This window comes from Gopherus flavomarginatus, chromosome 1 (genome assembly GCF_025201925.1).
Source record: "Gopherus flavomarginatus isolate rGopFla2 chromosome 1, rGopFla2.mat.asm, whole genome shotgun sequence".
Taxonomy (NCBI): domain Eukaryota; kingdom Metazoa; phylum Chordata; order Testudines; family Testudinidae; genus Gopherus; species Gopherus flavomarginatus.
This window is the reverse complement of record NC_066617.1, coordinates 115731677-115749205: the sequence shown is the minus strand read 5'-3', so window position 1 is coordinate 115749205 and position 17529 is coordinate 115731677. Positions and strand designations below refer to the sequence as shown.

Genomic DNA, 17529 nt, shown 5'->3' with positions numbered 1-17529 from the left:
CCCAGAGCTCGAGCAATCCAGCCCCAGTGGCGCTGCCAGCTTCATTCATGGCACAGGTCAGAAGAACTGACTCATGAACGAACCAGGAACGTATGAAATTCCTGATACAAAAACAGGGGGGATGGAAGAAAGAGGGCATGAAAGAATGAAGCAAAGAGACAGCATGAAAGGATGAATGTCAGCAAAGGCAAAAGAGAGCGCGAGCATGAAAGAATGAATAAAGGAATGAGAACAAAAGCAAGCAAGCATCAAACTAAGAAAGCACAGAAGAAAGAATGGCTGGAGAAAGAGATAAAGGCAAGAATGAGAACGTTGCTCAATACTGTGAATGCTGACGTTTTTTTACTGGGTCCCGTCCCACACAGCAATGTGACCTGTCTGATAGTGTGTGTGGAATAGGTCATATGCAGACATCTTAAAAACCACTTTGAAATCAGATCAGTGGTCTAGTGGATACATGAGCTGGAGCTTTAGATCCTCATACTCTGGGCTGGCTCTGTGCAGTCCATGAGGGTGGCAGAGAATGCGTCACATCTGGCGGTCTACTGAGTCTGCTTGGTTGGCTGCAGGAGCAGTGGGAATAGAATCCAGTGGGAGATGTGCTGGCGCTCTTCAGTCTGAGGGTGGGTTCTTGCACTAGAAAGTCTTATTGGGTGAACAGAGAATGAAGGAATAGGATGGGATTTTCAAAAGTGCACAAGATGCTGGTAAACTCCCCTGTATAGACAAGCCCTTAGGAGTGCAGTTCTATTGACTTTCAAAGGAACTTGTGCTCTTCTGTCATTAGGCACTTTTGAAAATACAATCCATAATGTGTTCAAATACCATAAAGTACCTAGCTACCATGCTGATGATTGTAGATTTCATTGAGTGAGATGAAATTAGATGAGAGAGAGAGAGGGAGGGGTAGGTGGGTGGAAGGGAGAGTATTATTTAAGGGCTGTAGGGGCTTGGAAGTCCTGATTTGCGGGTAGTAGGGAACAATTTAACTGGCCAAATCTTGTGCTAGTTAAAGATCTTTACATCCCTGGATATTTAACACGCATTGTGATCTGCACAGAACATTCCTCTTGTCTGCATTCAAATACACTCACTAAGCATGAATTACAGAGGTCACATTTTTAAAGGACGGTGCAAAAATATTTGTGCAATTATTAACTCTGTTAAATGACAAAAGAAACAGATGGCAAATCACCTGCCCATCTGCCTGACCGGCGGTCTTTAATAGCCCAAAATCTCCTTGGAAGCCAACAGGAGTAGGCAACGTGTCTGACAGTGAGGAGAGCAGCACGCCCGCAGACATGCATCTGACGAAGTGGGTATTCACCCACGAAAGCTCATGCTCCAAAACGTCTGTTAGTCTATAAGGTGCCACAGGATTCTTTGCTGCTTTAACGGGAGTAAAGATACCAGTAGTTTGTGACCTGGGCCATGCTGCTCAGCACTTGAGTGCAGGAGGGAGGCTGGAGACTTTCACAGCTGTTTTAAAGGCTGTCCTATTATTTATTAATTTGGTTTGGTTAATTTAATCTGGCTGTGATAAGAAGAATGCTTACAGCTCACTTTTCCAACCGAGTGTTTTGTTGCTTTTCATATGAAACTACAGCTAAATTAACACAATAAATCTCATAAATAATTGAAATGACTTTGCAACAATGAAGGGCAGGATTCTCAGACTCACATGTGTAATTTGTACCCCCGTGCTCTCAGTCATGCTCACTGCATGGGTCTATCGCCCACCCAGCTATGCTCTGTCAGGGGGACCCAGTGCTGCCACCCAAGCACTTGTGATAATGTGGCTACTTGTGCAGCTGAGAGGAGGAGGGAGGGCACTAGTGCTGCTGGCAGCACAGTACATCGCAGAAAGAGCATATATGGGCAGGCTGTAGACATTAAACACACCAATCAATGCACATGGGCTGATACAATAACATACGAGGACACTACTCTGCTGATGGGACAGGAGACACTGGTGCTCTGGTGTTGTGTTAACACACTAAGTGTGGCTAGGGCATGGGACTAAGCCATCGGAGATGGGTTCTGCCATAGATTCAGTGGGCCAATTCTTTGCTAATTCATGCCAGTGTAACTATTAACTTGAAAGGAAATGCTTCCGACTTATGCTGGTAAAAGGGTGATCAGGCCACTGAGTGATCTTGGGCAAGTGTGACGGGGTGCACTTGCCCCGAACTGGCCAAGGAGAGGCTAAACACACACTATGGGCAGAGGAAGCCCCGCCCCCTCACCCCTGCTGGACATACTCCAACTGAAGCACTAGTATAAAAGGGAGCAACTCAGCTCCGTCAGGGCTGACTACTGAGGAGGGAGGATGCACTTTGCAGGCTCCAGCCTGGGAGCTTCTGAAGCCCCAGACTACAGAAGCCAGAGGTGCCGAGACCCAAACAGATACCCAGGTACTTAAGGATGCCCCAAAGAGGTTAAAGCCGCACAGGCCGAGAAACCCGGAGACCCTGGAGATGCCCGGAGCATGGTATCAGGGACAGGGTAGGAAGTAGCCCAGGGGGACTAGTTGTTGGAGGGGACATCAGCGTATTGCGGTTGGATCCCCGCTGACTCAGTGGGAGAACATTTGCCATTGTCAGGGCACTGGGCTGGGACCCGGTGGAGCAGGAAGGGCTCAAGTTACCCTACCCTAGCCACCACTCACTCTTGGGTGGCAGCCCACTCCCCTGACCAGCCACTAGGCCACACAGCCCTGTGGAGGAGGGAAGCCTTATTTACTCTGGCCATTGGGCCAGATCACCCTGAGGGAGAGGGAAGCCTCAGTGACTCTGGCCACTAGGTCACATGACCCTGTGAAGAAGGGCCACCGTAGAGGCTTTAGCCATTAGGGCTTACTGCCCTGAGGATAAGGGTAGCTGGGTGGACTTAACTATGGGGCCAAAGGGGAACGGGATGCATTTGCCCCACGATAGCAAGTCACAGAACTTCTCTGTCCATCTGTAAAATGGACCCAATGATTCTCCTTCACCTTTGTTAAATGCTTTGAGACCTATGGCTGAAAAGTTCTTTGGAGGTGCCATGTGTGATGAGGATGGTGCTCAGGTACATTAACACACCAGGACACACAAGCACTCACAGCAATACTGATATGCGCAGTAATAATGACACGGCATCTACATCATATTTACACGGGGATGCACGGCACAGGCTCTGTTGTAGGAACCTCTCTCACTCATTTGTTTACCCAAGAGACAGATAAGAACATTGTCAGTGGGGGCTGATGCACAACCTAGGGCTAGCAGGAATTATCTACCTACTGCTATCGCAACGACCCCTCTCTCTGCACTGAAGATGGGCTTGGATTTAAAGAGGCTCTGTCTAGAGATGCAGCCCACACATTGCCTGATGGGAAAAAAGGCAATTACTTTTAATTGTGGTGCTCAGCATGAAATGATTTGAGAGACCATGTTTCTCAATTACGGCGGGATCAATACACACGCAGCATATGAGACAGAAAGGCAGGATACATGGCCAGGCACCTGTGGCAATAAAATAACCCTGATATAGCATGGCATTTATGGCAGTGATGGGCCTTGAAATTTGAACCCAAGTTTGGCTCCTGATTTGACATCTCTTCCTTCCCCCCAGTTATGGGAGGCAGAAGGGGGGAATCTGGGTTTCCAGTTCGGTTCTATTCATCACAGGTCCTAACTGTGGAATTTGAGTGTCAATATTCGGGAGAATGGGAGAGGGAGCACATTCCAGGTTCAGGCCCATCTCTGATTTATAACGATATTTTGTGCAAACCTTCCATCCCTATGGAAAGAAAGCTCTAGCAGAGAGCTATGATACGTGCTGACGCATAGATGGCTAAGGGCCCATGCTGAGCTTCTCTGGAGAGTCAGCGCTGGGTAATCTTGTCTCTCACTGACTTTAGGGACGACCTCACAGGATCAGACCTCGAGAAAGAAGAAAGGCAGGTCGCTTTTGTACTCCTGGAGGTGGCAGTTGCTGAGGAGCAGGACTGAGCAGATACACTGCCTCAAACCCTTCCTGCTCTCACTGCCTTGATTTTCAGGAGAGTTTAGTGTGATGTTGCACTCTATATGATTTTATGAAAATATGCTAATGAGTTTAAATATAATGTAATTGGAATATGCTTCATGCAAAAGGTCTCTTGTAAGGTATCATTACAAAGTTTATAATCTACGGAGTGTGGTCATCCTATTTGTATAAAAGTACTACTTTTGTATCTGAAACTAGAAATATAAACTATAACTCTGAGGGCCTATTGTAATTATGCAAAGTGTGAGCCATTTGTGTGGTTTGGAATCTTGACGACTCCCATTAACCAGGACAATTGTCTGCAGATGGCTCTGTTTTACCTGTAAGTCTCCCTGTAGATGTGTGTGCTGGCAAGTGGGTAATGAAGTCTTACAGTGACATGTGAACTGGAATCCATCTTTAACCTAGTGCTTTTCCATTGAGAAGGAGGGGTGGGAACCCAGAGAGGGACAAAGGATTCCCACCTTATACAAAAGATATATAAATGGGTGGAACAGAACAAATGGGGCAGCCATCATGAAGAATCCTCTAGCTACCATCTCAGCTGGAACAAAGGCTGTGCCAGGGGAAAGGACTGTGCCCAGACTAAGAAGGTGTCCAATCTGTGATAGAAACTTATTGAAACATCTCTCAGGATGCGATTTTATCTGTACTCAGTAGCATTACTGTATTAGGCTTAGATTTGCGTGTTTTAGTTTATTTCACTTGGTAATTCACTTTGTTCTGTCTGTTACTACTTGGAACCACTTAGATCCTATTTAATAAAATCACTTTTTACTTATTAATTAACCCAGAGTATGTATTAATACCTGTGGGGGCAAACAGCTGTGCATATTTCTCTATTAGTGTTATAGAGGGTGAACAATTTATGAGTTTACCCTGGATAAGCTTTATACAAGGTAAAAAGGATTTATTTGTGTTTAGCCCCCATTGGGAGTTGGACATCTGAGAGTTAAAGACAGGAACACTTCTGTAAGTTTCTTTCAGTTAAGCCTACAGCTGTTAGGGGACGTGGTTCAGTCCCTGGGTCTGGGTTTGCAGCAGGCTAGCGGGTCTGGCTCAAACCAGGCAGTGCACTGAAGTCCTAAGCTGCCAGGGCAGGAACGCAGGGACAGAGGTAGTCCTGGCACATCAGGTGGCAGTTTCCAAGGGGGTTCTGTGATCCAACCCATCACATTTGGCTCTGGCTCTGTCCCTGGCAGTGTTGTTTGTCATGGTCCAAGAGCAGTGCTGAGCCAGCACGCAAGCAGTGGTCGTTCCACTTCTTCTGCTGGTGGAGAGGCCCCTACAGGGGACCATCCCCTACATGAGTGATCTGAAGGGGAACAGATCCTTCAGGGCTGGGCAGTAAAGGAAGTAAAGGGAGGGAGACCAGCACACAGCCTGGTACCCACAGAGAAGCCAGTCTTGGAGGAAAGCCTGCCATCTCAGACAGGGGCCAGAAGACCAGGTATGACTCCTCCTGTCCCCATTCACTGTCCCAAAGTCAGGAGGCAGTAGGTGAGTGATGGGCCTGCAGACCATGGTGGGGAGGAGGCCAGGACTGGCTGAAGGCAGGTGCTGGGGAAGCACATATGGGTCTCAAAAAGCCACTAGCAGTCTCCAGCCTGAAGTGCAGGGCTGATGGAAGGGGCTCTGACTTGCAGGACCAGGAGAGAACCAGGGTCAGCGAAGCCTAGCGGAACGATCCACCAAGGGTAGCAGCTGAACAGGATCAGAAGGGAGCCTGAGACAGGCCAATCAGGCAGGGGAACCCAACAGAAATGGCGCTGGAGGCAGCTGTGTGGCGAGAGACCCTCTGCCCATGGAAGCGGATGAAATGGCACTGTTGGCCAGCCCTTGGGGATTGCAAAGGTAATAACCCATTACTTGAGCGTCTTCGAGCCAAGGCTCTCTGAGCACTTCACACACACCCACAGCTTTGGCCCCCATATTTATTATCCCCATTTTACAGATGGACACAGGGCAGTGACAGAGCTGGGAATGGAACCAACTCTCCCGACTCCTCAACCTGTCCCATAACCACAAGGCAGTGCCTCTCTTCCCCTTGTTACCCCAATCACCTTCCACAGTGTGCCACGGGATCTTTAACACCTGAGGAAGCCATGGGGCCTGGTCTCCATCTTGCTCACCCCAGTTTTCCATGCCTATAAATCCAGTGACTCCGGTGGTCCTGGCTGCTGACTCAGACCAGTGTGATCTCTCAGTCAGGCCAGGGACTATTACGTTAATCTTAGCCGGCTGAAGGAGCTCCGGGGAAAGAGATGCTGAAAGGCCAGAACAGCAGCTGCAGCAGCATCAAAGAAAGCAGAACCGCGGCAGCTCCTCATGATGCAGAAAAGTGTGTGTAGGGGGACAGGACAAGGAGAAGGTGGAGCACGCTCACCGGTGTGGCTGGGGGAGATGTGAGGAGGGGCAGGCATGTTCACTCAGAGTAGGGGGGGCAGGGCACTCTCAGAAGGGGCAGGGGAGGACAGAGACGGAGTGGGGAGCACACGCACTTGCAAAGGGAGTTAGGAAGGGGGCAGGGCACACTCACTCAGAAGGGGAGAGCAGTTGCGGGGAGAGGGGACGGGTCTCCACACTTACTCCAGGACGTCCCTGTTGAACTGTTTCTTGCTGTTGCCCAGGAACTCCCCGATCATCTGGCGGCTGAGGCCCTTGCGCTGGAGCAGGAAATGTGCCACCCCGATGGGCGTGTCTGGGATGAAACCCCGAGAGATCAGGAACTGGATCCCTTTGTCTGGATTTCTGGAAGAGAAGGACAGGGACGGTGAGCCAGACACTCCCTTCGGGGCACCATGGTCTCTGGAAGGAGTCCCCTTGGGGAGTCCTCTCTCACATTCCTCCCATTAATGTGCATGCTAGTGTGGCCTAGGGGATCCATCCAGCCTGCAGGGGGGAAGCCTCACCTGGGTCCTACCATGTCACAGGTTAAGGGGGTAAAATTGGTTCTGATTACAAGGACAGAAGCATCCATGGTCCCTGTCCAGCTGGTGTGTCACTCTGTGGGGCAGCCTTGACCACTCAGAGTGGGGCCTCTACAGGGACTGTGAGTGCAATGAGAACCTAGTGGTGAGGACACAGCCTAAATAGGCCATAACCTTCCCCGCAGCCCCAACCCCAGAGCAGCTCTGTGTGTTGTGTCAGTATGTTTGTCCCTCTCTGTCTGCTTATGGAGCTCTCTGAGAGTTGCACGTGTGTGACTCTGCAAGTAGGTGTGGTTCTGCAAGTGTCTGCGCCTGAGTGTGTGTTGTTTGTGTGTGCCTCTGCATGTGTCTTCATGTGCATGAGCATCTCTGAGATCATGTGTGTTTCTGTGCACAAATATACACCATGCGTGTGTAACCCATGTGGGTTTATGTGTGTGCTTCTGGGTGCAGGTGTATCTATGTGGCCCTGTATGTGTGTGAGCATGTATGTGTGAGTGCACATGTCTGTGTATGGCACACAGGGGCGTACTGAAGGTTTGCATGAATCTCTTTTGTCCCTATTCTCCTGCCCCTCCGGCAGGCTGTCACTTGTGATGCACTCTAGCAGACAGCACTCTGGCTGTCAGTCAGATGCACAGGGAAATTGGTGAACGCTGAGATGATTTCCAAATTCCTCATGGTTCTTCAATCCAGGGTGGTTGGTGCTTCCTCGTGAGGGAGGCAGGAATGTCCCGTTTCTGTCGTTAGCCCTGGCGCTGGGGAATTTTGCAAAGGCTTAATGAATGAATTTGCACAAGCAGCTTCTTGGGGGAAACAGCACAGTAGCACATGAGTGCTTGATTCCTCCGTGACTTTCACTGCTCAGATCTACCGGGTGATTAGGGACTATGCAAACAACTCATCCATACCCAGGATGGAACAGCATGCCAGAGAGTGCATCGTCCCCTGTAGGAGAACCCCATGGGGCAGACAATACCATGGAATTACATGAACAGAATGAACTGACAATTGATGAAGTGATAATCCTAGTGGAAAAATAGCAAGTCAGCCCATTCATTATGCACATGGGAGTTTGGTCAAATCCTCAGTGAAAAACCCAGGCTCACTTAGCCCATTAAGTGTTACTTAACACATCATGTACATCGGGCAAAATGCACTTGCCATTCTACCCCACAAGGCTCATGTGTCACCTCTGAAGAGTCAGTGTAAAGAACACTTCGAAACACAAGTATCACAAAGGGTTGTGTTGTGTTGAATTAAAATTCAGCAGTGAAAGGGTTTGGAAAGTGCACCTGCAAATGCACCTCTGGGGCACCTCAGCAGATGCCCAAATACCAGGGGCTGATCTCAGCTACAGGTGCGAATCCAGAGTAATTCCACTGAAGCCAGTGGGTTTACTCTGGATTTACCCCAATGTACCTAAGAGCTGAATGTGGCCTGCAAATGGAACTATCATACCATGGGGATGGATGTACGGGTTGGGGAAAGGGGGGAGGATGGTGCAGGAAAAGTAACAAACAGGAAGATGTAAAAAAAAGCAGGTCCCACCCCCCATCTCCCTTTAATTTATATTTCATCAGTCGCACATTCCCTTGGCTGCAACTAGAAGATAACATGATGTACACACTCGAAACTCCCATTGACTAAAAAGGAGCTTTCCCCCTGCTTTTGCCAGAGACAGAATTTGTTCCCCATAAAATACCAATAGGTGTGATGCACTCTCAAGTAGCACAGTGACTGAATGCCACACTGTGCTCTGTGCCAGTTACCTTCATTTATTTTATCCACATTATGTATCTTACATCTCCGCTTACATAACTTCTGAATTTGGCCCCTGGCGTTCTCCTCTGTCCCTGAGACGCTAAGCCTGGCCAGTACGTGCTGTGGGATTCTTACAGTCCTACTGGCTTTCCCTCCATCTACACAGCTAGCTGCCCACACACAAACACAGTTATTAGAGCAACACTGCATCATAAGGAATGCTCCAGCCCAGAAATTCCACCCCCTCGCCGTGGAGTGCGGACTGGGTAAGGTGCCACAGCATAAAGGCAATCACTATGTTCCCAAGGGCCAGGTCCAATCTAGAGTATCACTTGCTAAAAACTCAGATGGGGACTAAATAGCACAGTGAGATTGCTAATAGACAGTGGAGCCTGTCACTTTTCAGCCAGGCCAGTGGTGACTGTTTGATGGCACGATATGAAATGGGTTTTCTGGGCTCAGACTAGTTTCTAGTGGGCAGCGTCCACATCACTGTAAGTACCAATCGAGTAGCCTCTTTGCTGGAAGTCTCAGTAGGGAGGCTAAGGAATGCATGGGCTATATGAACTGAACTGCTTTCTCAGCCCAGAGACAGTCCCCTTTGGGGTTCACTGGTGTGTCTTAGCAGAAGAAGCCTGTCCTACTGCTGCCCTTTCTGCACAAGTGCATAAACAGAAGACTTCACTCTCCCAGACTGACAAGCTGACACCTTCTCTCTTCCCAACTAAATGTCTTTCCAAAAAAACTGACTCTGACAGGTGACAGGCATGACTGTTCACAACCAGGTGGAAGGCATGGCCAGGAGAATGTGGTTCTGAACAATGCGTATTTGACATGACTCCAGTCACACAGAGATCTAAGATGTGGTGAGGCAGGTCAGCGAGTGGAAGAAGACCAAAGCAGTCAACAAGCTGCTGGTTCATCGTGTCTGCATAAGCCAAAGTGACTGCAGGAGTCGCAGGGAAAAAACATTAACACCCCTGCTTTACCATCAGCTCAGTGCTCATGTCAGCTACATACACAGTTCGAGCCAGACGAAGACAGATTGGTCCAGGCACAGTTGCCAGGCATGTCTGTGAATATATAAACATTTAGCTTGCAAAAAGCTGAGTACTGAGTCCATCTTCAATAAAACACCCATTCAGACCCAAACAGGCCTGAGGCCTGTCTCTGTAAAACAACTGGGCAGACCTGAGCCTGTCTCCTATGTAACCAGACCTGTGTGCCACAAACCCACCTCCGGTGTCCATCCTCTCTGTGCTCCAGTATTCACACGACTGCCAGCCAGACCTAAGGACACCGCAAGCCTCTTTCTGATAGAACATGTTCCGACTTGTTCATGTTCCATTCCCATCTCAGGCAAAATGTCCACCCACATCTCTGTGTGCCCCTAAATCTGTCTCAGGGTAAAACATCCATCCAGAACCAGGCCCAAACCTATCTGGTAAACACCCAAAAGATGTGCGTGTACTCTGAGATCATCTCTATAAAGCACCATCCAGACCCCTTTGTCCTCAAATCACTGACTTCATAATTCACATATCCAATCCATGTGCATCGCTCACTCGTCTCCTATCCAGGACTGTGTGTACCCCATAAAAAGGCCCATCTTAATGTTTGTGTGCAAAATTTCCCCCTAGTATGCAGCCTGGCCTCTCCTCAGAAATCATTCTGCTAACGTCACCATCCAGGGATTGGAATGAATACCAAAGTGAAGAGTGATATGATCAGATTGTGAAAGGGCAAAGAACTGTATTTCCCAGTTCACTGCAGTCAAGAGAGTCTCATCTACAGGCAATGAGCAAACCCAAAGTTCCTCATAGAGCCTCAGTCGCCTTCCGCAAATCCAAGGTACGTGACCTTCCACATTACCTCTTCTGACTCAAATCTCCAGGCTGCTCTGCCTTTGCTTTCACATCGACAGCTGTTTTCACAGGGCATTGTTCTGAGCTATGCGATAGATTGTGATGACTAAATTGGATCTGTCAGGTGAAAAATTCTCCCCAAAATACTGAAGGAAAACAGCAGCTGAAGCACTCCGCCCCCAACCTAGTTAAGCTCTCGGCACTCTAATCACAAGGCCTGGGTTCTGTTCTCATTCAGAAAAGCCCCACAGTGAGTAACCAGAGCTTGGGGACAACCCCACCCCAAGAGTGCCCTGTTGTCACTAATGAGCGGGGGCCCGTGTCCTATCCCCAGCTGGACAATCCCCTCATCTGGACAATGGCTGGGATTCAAGCTTCAGCACTGTGGACAGTAACCATGGGGTTTTGGGTTCACTCCCCAGCTATGGTGGGGTATCAGGACAGCAACCAGAGAACCTAAGTTCACTACTTTCAGGGCAAAGCCCCTGCACTGTAGACTGGGGACCTGAGTTCAATCCCCAGGAGGTTGCACCCTGGAACATAAATGAGTTACAACTAGGGATGAATCTAGCCCTATACCTTCTTATTGTCATCAATGGAGAAAGCCGTGTGAGATGAAAGGATTTAGTCCCATTAGCCACTTACATGTTAAAGAGGTTCAGCCCAATGCGGTAGAGCCGCTTCCTCATGGTGTCTGTGGAAAGTGTGGGAGATTTACAGCTGGCTGGATTCTCACAGTGGTACCGTGGGAGGCTCAGAATCATGGCCTGCAGCGCTTCCTTAGAAGATACCTCAGATGCCGACTTGGCTGACGTGGAGGTACTGCTGCTGCTCAGCTGCTCTGAGTTGTCTGCATTTTCAGACTCAGAGCCCTTGCCCTGCCCAGTCTCATTGCTTGAGTCAAACTGGAGTTTCTGCACCACCATTTGCCCTTGCTCCATCCCTTCTCCCCCTAAACCGTTGGTGTTAACGTTCACCTCGGTGAAGGTGTGACTGTTCTGGAGGACCCTGGAGTCCGGCAGCCCTTCCAGGGCAGCCTGGGCCTTTTTGTCTTCCTTTTCCCCATCCCCTGGGCTTTCTTCAATTCTGGCAGCTTGAGAGAGCCCAGTCTGGGCACTGCTGCCAAGACAGTTAGCCATGGACACCGAGGTAGAAGATGAGACTGAGATATTCTTGTTGTCAATCTGGACTGTGACATCCCGGAAGGCCATCATGAGGGTGCTGCTGCTCTTGGGCAAAGTATCTGGCAGCAGTCCCTCTTCCTTCTCTTGCTCCTTCAGTTCAGTTTCCAAGTCCTGGTTTGGCTGCATTGAGCTGGCGCTGAAGGTTTCTCTGATCTGGTATGAGCTGCCATCTTGAAGGGAACACATGGTCTTCAGGCTCCATGTACTGAGGGCGTCATCAATAGATTTGGCCAGGGACTGAACCTGCTCCGTGAAAGAGTCCTCCAATTCAGTTAGGGCCCCACTAATGGTGACTGGCAAAGATGGAGACCTCACCAAGGGGATGCCCACAAAGTTGTACCCTTCCATCAGGGCTTTATCAGCAGAGAAACTTTCCGAGTTCTGGACCCGGACTTTTCTTAATGAGATTCGGCGGGGCATGCGGCTCTCCAGCAGGGAGTTCCGGATCTTCTCAAAGTTTTTGCTGAGTTGGTACTGGCGGAAGGCAGTTTGGATGGTGCAGGCTGCCCTGCGAGAGACCAGGTGCCCTCCATATTTGTGCTCTAGCATTTCGATCTGAAACACACACACAAACAAGATTTTTAATTGACTTTTGAAAGCGGTCCATGACCCCAATTTATACACTGATTAGTTAAAAGTGACGTACTCCTGCATTGTGACCCTCCCAAAGCTCCATTAACACTTCTACATCCCTCAGCTACCTCAGCAAAGTGCCTCTAGAGAAAGGGGAAATCACCGAGAAGAAGAAAAACACTAAGGAATTTTAACTGTTAAACTAGGGCTCGGATTAAAAAACTATGGACCCAATCCTGTGAACGAGTGTCCTCAACTTCCATGGAAGTCAGTGGATGTTGAGGTTGCTCAGCATGTGACAGAAGTGCTCCACATTTCTCTGGGTCACACCTCTCTCCACTCTTTTGCCCAGTGCACTTTGTGTTTTTTAGGTACCAACCAACCAAATGAAAACAACTCAGGGAGAAAAAGAAAACTGGTCTAAAAGATGAGAAACTTTCTTTTTAGAGGATAAGAAAAGTTATTAAGAATAAATGCCAGCAGACTCTAGACTATGCAATACCTCCTGAGCTGCTAATATCTCTCTTTCTCTCTCTCTCACACACACACAGAGCTAGGATGGACACACATACACACACAGCTAGGACGGACACACACACACACACACAGAGCGAGAGCTAGGAGACATAGGACACAAGCACACACACATACAGAGCTAGGAGACATGACAACTTTAGAGCAAACTAGCCATGAGGCCTACCCTGGGCACTTCATTATGGTTGTTTCTGTGCCACAGTCTGGCCAGTTGCTCACATGAACCCACATGCTGTTTCCTTTTCCCAGTCCTTCATTTTTGCTCTGCAAGTGAAGCCCAAGACATGTGCCAGAGGAGGATGCTATCTGTCTGCTTCATACATCACCCCAGCCTCAGTCCTGGTGAGTGATCAGTAGAGGACAATGGGGGGTGGGGATGAAGATGAGGGATGATGATGCTGAGGGAAGCAGAAAGGACAAACCCTAATTATCCCCATTGAGATGTGACTAAAATGCTGAGCCTGACAGGTCCCTCCCGGGTCTGATAAAGGACTTTATTCTGCACAGCGCATGTACAGAGTGGGGGGGGTGAGAGAGAGTGAGAATGTCCGGCAGAAATGAGGCACAGGACAGGGAGCATAGGCAGGCTCAATCCTGCATTAACAAGTGAACTGTTGCATGACCACCAAGTTGTTTCTGCTTATTGACAGGATCAAGGGCAAAAAGGGGAGCACATGGTTAATTGCCTTATATACAGAGGACAGGCACATTCTCAGACACGCCGTGTCCGCCTGCGTTGCACGCCTTTCTGGTCCCACGGTTTCAAGAGTGGGTGTGCAAAGACCTTGAGGTTTATTACATGCTCACTGTGGACAGGACCAGATTCAAGCATAGGCAGACTACGGCAGTTTCTAGGGTCCCAGCTCCTGGAGTAACGTGATTGCATCAGAATCTCAGCTTTCTTTTCTTTTCGGTAGGTTTCTGGACCTCAGAGCTGCAAAGCTAACCTTCAGAAAGTGAACTGAGTACCTGCCTGCGTCTGCAGAGAGCCTGGAACAATAGCTTTAAGAATTGTCCCATGCGTCTCAGTAAGCTATTAACTACAAGATCTGCCACTGTGGGAGTGAGAGGGGCTTTTGTAGATGCCACCTCAAGAGATGACTGTGTGGGCAGGTGAAGAATGCTACGGGCCCAGTCCTCCATCCCTACAGATACACCCCAGCTGCTGGTTTAAATACTAAGGTACCGACTACTGCCACCCCTCACCTCTCTAGGGGGCAGAAAGCATGTGGTCCCTACTGGACTCCAGGGTAGGGCCCTGCTGCTGCTCCTGGACAGGAGAATGGAGCCCGTGCCACTCCAAATGGGAGGTGGGGCCACAGTGCAGGGGCAGAGCCTGTATTGTAGTGTGCCTGGGGCCCTGGATTGTCTTACACAGCCCGTAATGCAGAGAACGACACCTAGTGTCCACCCACAGCGCCAGATTCTCCACTGCCTTGGACAATCATTTATACCAGTGCAATGTGGGTGCCAAATCCTGCCAGATCAGAATGGGAACAATTTGCACTTGCTTAGCACGGGCCCCAGCTGAAGTGCAGTGGCAGATCTAGCCCTGAGCCCTTGCTCAGACTTGTCCCGGAACACACCAGCTTTGCACATCCTGCTGCTCGCCAGATAAGTAAGTACCAGCCGAATCAAGGTCAAAGTGCCTTCAGACCATTTACCCCTACAAAGAAATTGTGGAGCTAGCTGTAATGACAATAGAATTTGTCAATGGTCTTAGCAGAGGAACTAGGCCTGTTTGCCCCTGGGGTATTTTGGGCTGGCCCCGGGGTGCAGGGGAAAGCAGAGGGTTGGGAGCAAGTAGGAGATGCTCTCCAAGACTTATCACACCCTGAGCTTGCCCCCCCACCCCCACCAAACTTACATTTCAGCATACAATCAGGGCTTTCCCTTTCCACATCTTCAAAGCATGGGAAGTGGTGCGGGACAGTCTCCTCATACAGCCCCCCCACCGCCCCTCCGTGAGCAATTAGGACCTATCCCTTCCCCACCTTCCTTTGTAAGCAAGGCTCATTTAAATATATGCCCATTAAACCCTAACTTGTGCAGGCACAACCCAACCAGCTGTGACTGGGAACTGACAGAGTCCTGAGTACCACAGCCTGGCATATCAACAAGAAGGCTAGTCCTATTGGAGGGGAGGGGTGTGGGGGAAGCAGCCATTTGAAAGAAGGGATAATAATAAGGTACAAAACCCAGCAGAACCAGGGGAAGGAGCAGCCTGGTAGTTTACCAAAGAGGTGACAGCCATTCAGGAAGTGTAAATCTCATATGCTCCGTTCTTATTAGAGGCCAGGATGAGATGTAATTGCTGATCTGAAATAAAAGGCAGATTCCTCCAAAGCAGAGGCCAGTTTCTGAACAGCAGAGTTTGATGGCATTGGTTCTCAGTGGGAGAGGCGGGAGCCATCTAAGAGTTCAAAAGAATGGGCCAAAGCCATTGGCACTCCTCTTACTGCAATGCCTGGCACTCTATAAACCCCTACAAGCTATTAGGGAAATTAACACCAAAGCGTATTCCCAATCTACGCTGCTTCCTAAAAGCCCTGCTAAGAGCTCTCAAACACAGGCCAAGCTATCCAAATACTGAGCACTTTGACAGAACTTTCTACCCAAGGAGCCCAAAGAGCTTTACAAAGGAGGATCAGTATCATGAGCCCCATTTTGCAGATGGGGAAATTGAGACATGCAGATGGTCATAGGAGTTGTGTAGCAAAGCCAGGAATATACCGCAGGTCTCCTGACTCCCACTTCTGCACCCTGCCCACTGGGCCATGCTGCCACTCCACTTCAGTTGGACTAAATCTCTTTCTTGCTCTCTCCCTTTCAGGAGCATGCAGCTCAATGATTTCCTGAAGTCTGCGGTATTCACATTTGCCACTGGACCGATTTAATGATTTGACACAGCCACTGGCCCATTCCCCTCCTCTAGCAAGGGTAAAGGGCATCCATTAGCACTCCACAGCAGCAGGACCTTATGGAGATGTATGTCTGGCTTGTTGCAGAAACCTTCTCTTTCCACTTGGGAGGTGAGAAAGGGCAGACATGATTGGCCTTCTCTCACTTCTTGTAAGCCCCGTGAATCACAAGTAATTGCCTACTAAGAACTATTCTTCTCTGGGGAGTGATCCTGCAGTGAGCACTGGGTGGGCAGAAATAGCTTAGTGGTTTGAGCATTGACCTGCTTAAACCCAGAGTTGTGAGTTCAATCCTTAAGAGTGTCATTTAGGGCTCTGGGGCAAAAATCTGTCTGGGGACTAGGCCTGCTTTTGAACAGGGGCAGGGGGTTGGACTAGATGATCTCCTCAGGTCCCTTCCAACCCTGATATTCTATTAAAGGAATTGAAAAGCAGAAGGGAGGAATTAAAAAGAATAATTAGCTTAATACATTTCTGGCCCTCAAGGCAAGCACCCAGTCCTGGCAATTCAGGCCCTGTGGCTAAATCAGAAACAACTGGGAAATCTCCCTAGCTAGGAGGGATTGTGCAGAGATGAGAAGTTTTTACAAGCCCAGTACCAGGCAAACCCCAGTGCCCAGCCTGGATGACAATGTATTGGAGATACGATCCCTGTGGCAGCATTGCCTGCAGCATATTCAGGCAAACACAAATATACCACTTCTCCAGAAGCAATGGGCCTGATGCTGATATCACTTATATCAGTTTTCCCCACTGGTGTCCAAGGAGTTACTCCCTATTTACAACAGTGGTAATGAAAGGAGAATCAGGCCCAGTGACTGCATCTGAGCTGCCCAGGACGTCTGATGTAAAAAAAAGAAAAGAAAGCTGAGAACACCTAAAGTGCATTTCTTAATGTTCTGCCTGCATCCCCCACTCCCAGACCCTTTTCTACTAAGCACCCACAGCCCCTCACAATGAATGGAGCAACACTGAATTAAGGCGCCCTGTGGTGATGCCACAGGGCATGCTCCATCTCCCATCGCCCAGTGTGGCATTAGAGGGGGTGATGTGCTAGTGGAGATGCTGCCCTTTGTACTTGGGATAGGCTCCATTTCCCAGCACAGTGCAAAGTCAGCTGATGCCATACCGTGCTTCAGCACCTGAGCTAACTACATCACACTGTGGTCTTAAGGGGCTTGCTGCTGCCCCCAGTAACCCGACATGCTCCATCTCATGGCACAGAAAGCTGTGCTCTCAGGGCTGGTCCACACTACGGGGGGGAAATCGATCTTAGTTACGCAACTTCAGCTACGTCAATAATGTAGCTGAAGTCGAATATCTAAGATCGGATTACTCACCCATCCACACCGTGCGGGATCGATGTTCGCGGCTCTCCCTGTCGATTCCGGAACTCCGTTGGGGTTGATGGAGTTCCGGAATCGATATAAGCGCGCTCGGGGATCGATATATCGCGTCTAGATGAGACGTGATATATCGATCCCCGAGCAATCGATTTTAACCCGCCGATACGGCGGGTAGTCTGGACGTAGCCTCAGAGGCAGGCAGCCAGCCTTCATCTCTGGTCACGATCCATCCATCAACACACGAGCATGGTGTTAAGAGGCATGGTGCTGCCGCAGGTGCTCTCCTTTATATCCTGGACATGCACCACCTACTTCTCCAACATGGGGTGTTATGCTGCCAATAGGTATTTTCCTTTGTGACGTATACGCAATCATCTCCTGAA

At 49.3% G+C, this 17529-nt stretch overlaps 2 protein-coding genes across 7 annotated transcripts in view; one reads left to right on the top strand and one right to left on the bottom strand.

Moving 5' to 3' along the window:
- LOC127031580 (sodium- and chloride-dependent betaine transporter-like) overlaps positions 1-17529 on the top strand; it is a 348260-nt gene that overhangs the window by 210362 nt on the left and 120369 nt on the right. The gene's annotated exons all lie outside the window — the stretch shown is intronic.
- The window catches only part of IQSEC3 (IQ motif and Sec7 domain ArfGEF 3), a 134946-nt gene that overhangs the window by 21607 nt on the left and 95810 nt on the right, over positions 1-17529 (bottom strand). For 5 of the 6 annotated variants that reach the window (XM_050918431.1, XM_050918414.1, XM_050918458.1 and 2 more), the window contains 2 exons: positions 11234-12327; positions 6619-6780 (listed from right to left, as the gene is read on the bottom strand). In XM_050918431.1, the coding sequence (XP_050774388.1) occupies positions 6619-6780; positions 11234-12321 (1250 nt within the window). In that variant the 5' untranslated portion in view covers positions 12322-12327. Of the gene's footprint in view, positions 1-6618; positions 6781-11233; positions 12328-13045; positions 13091-17529 lie in introns of those variants that run through there. The other variant, XM_050918424.1, reaches the window with a different exon arrangement.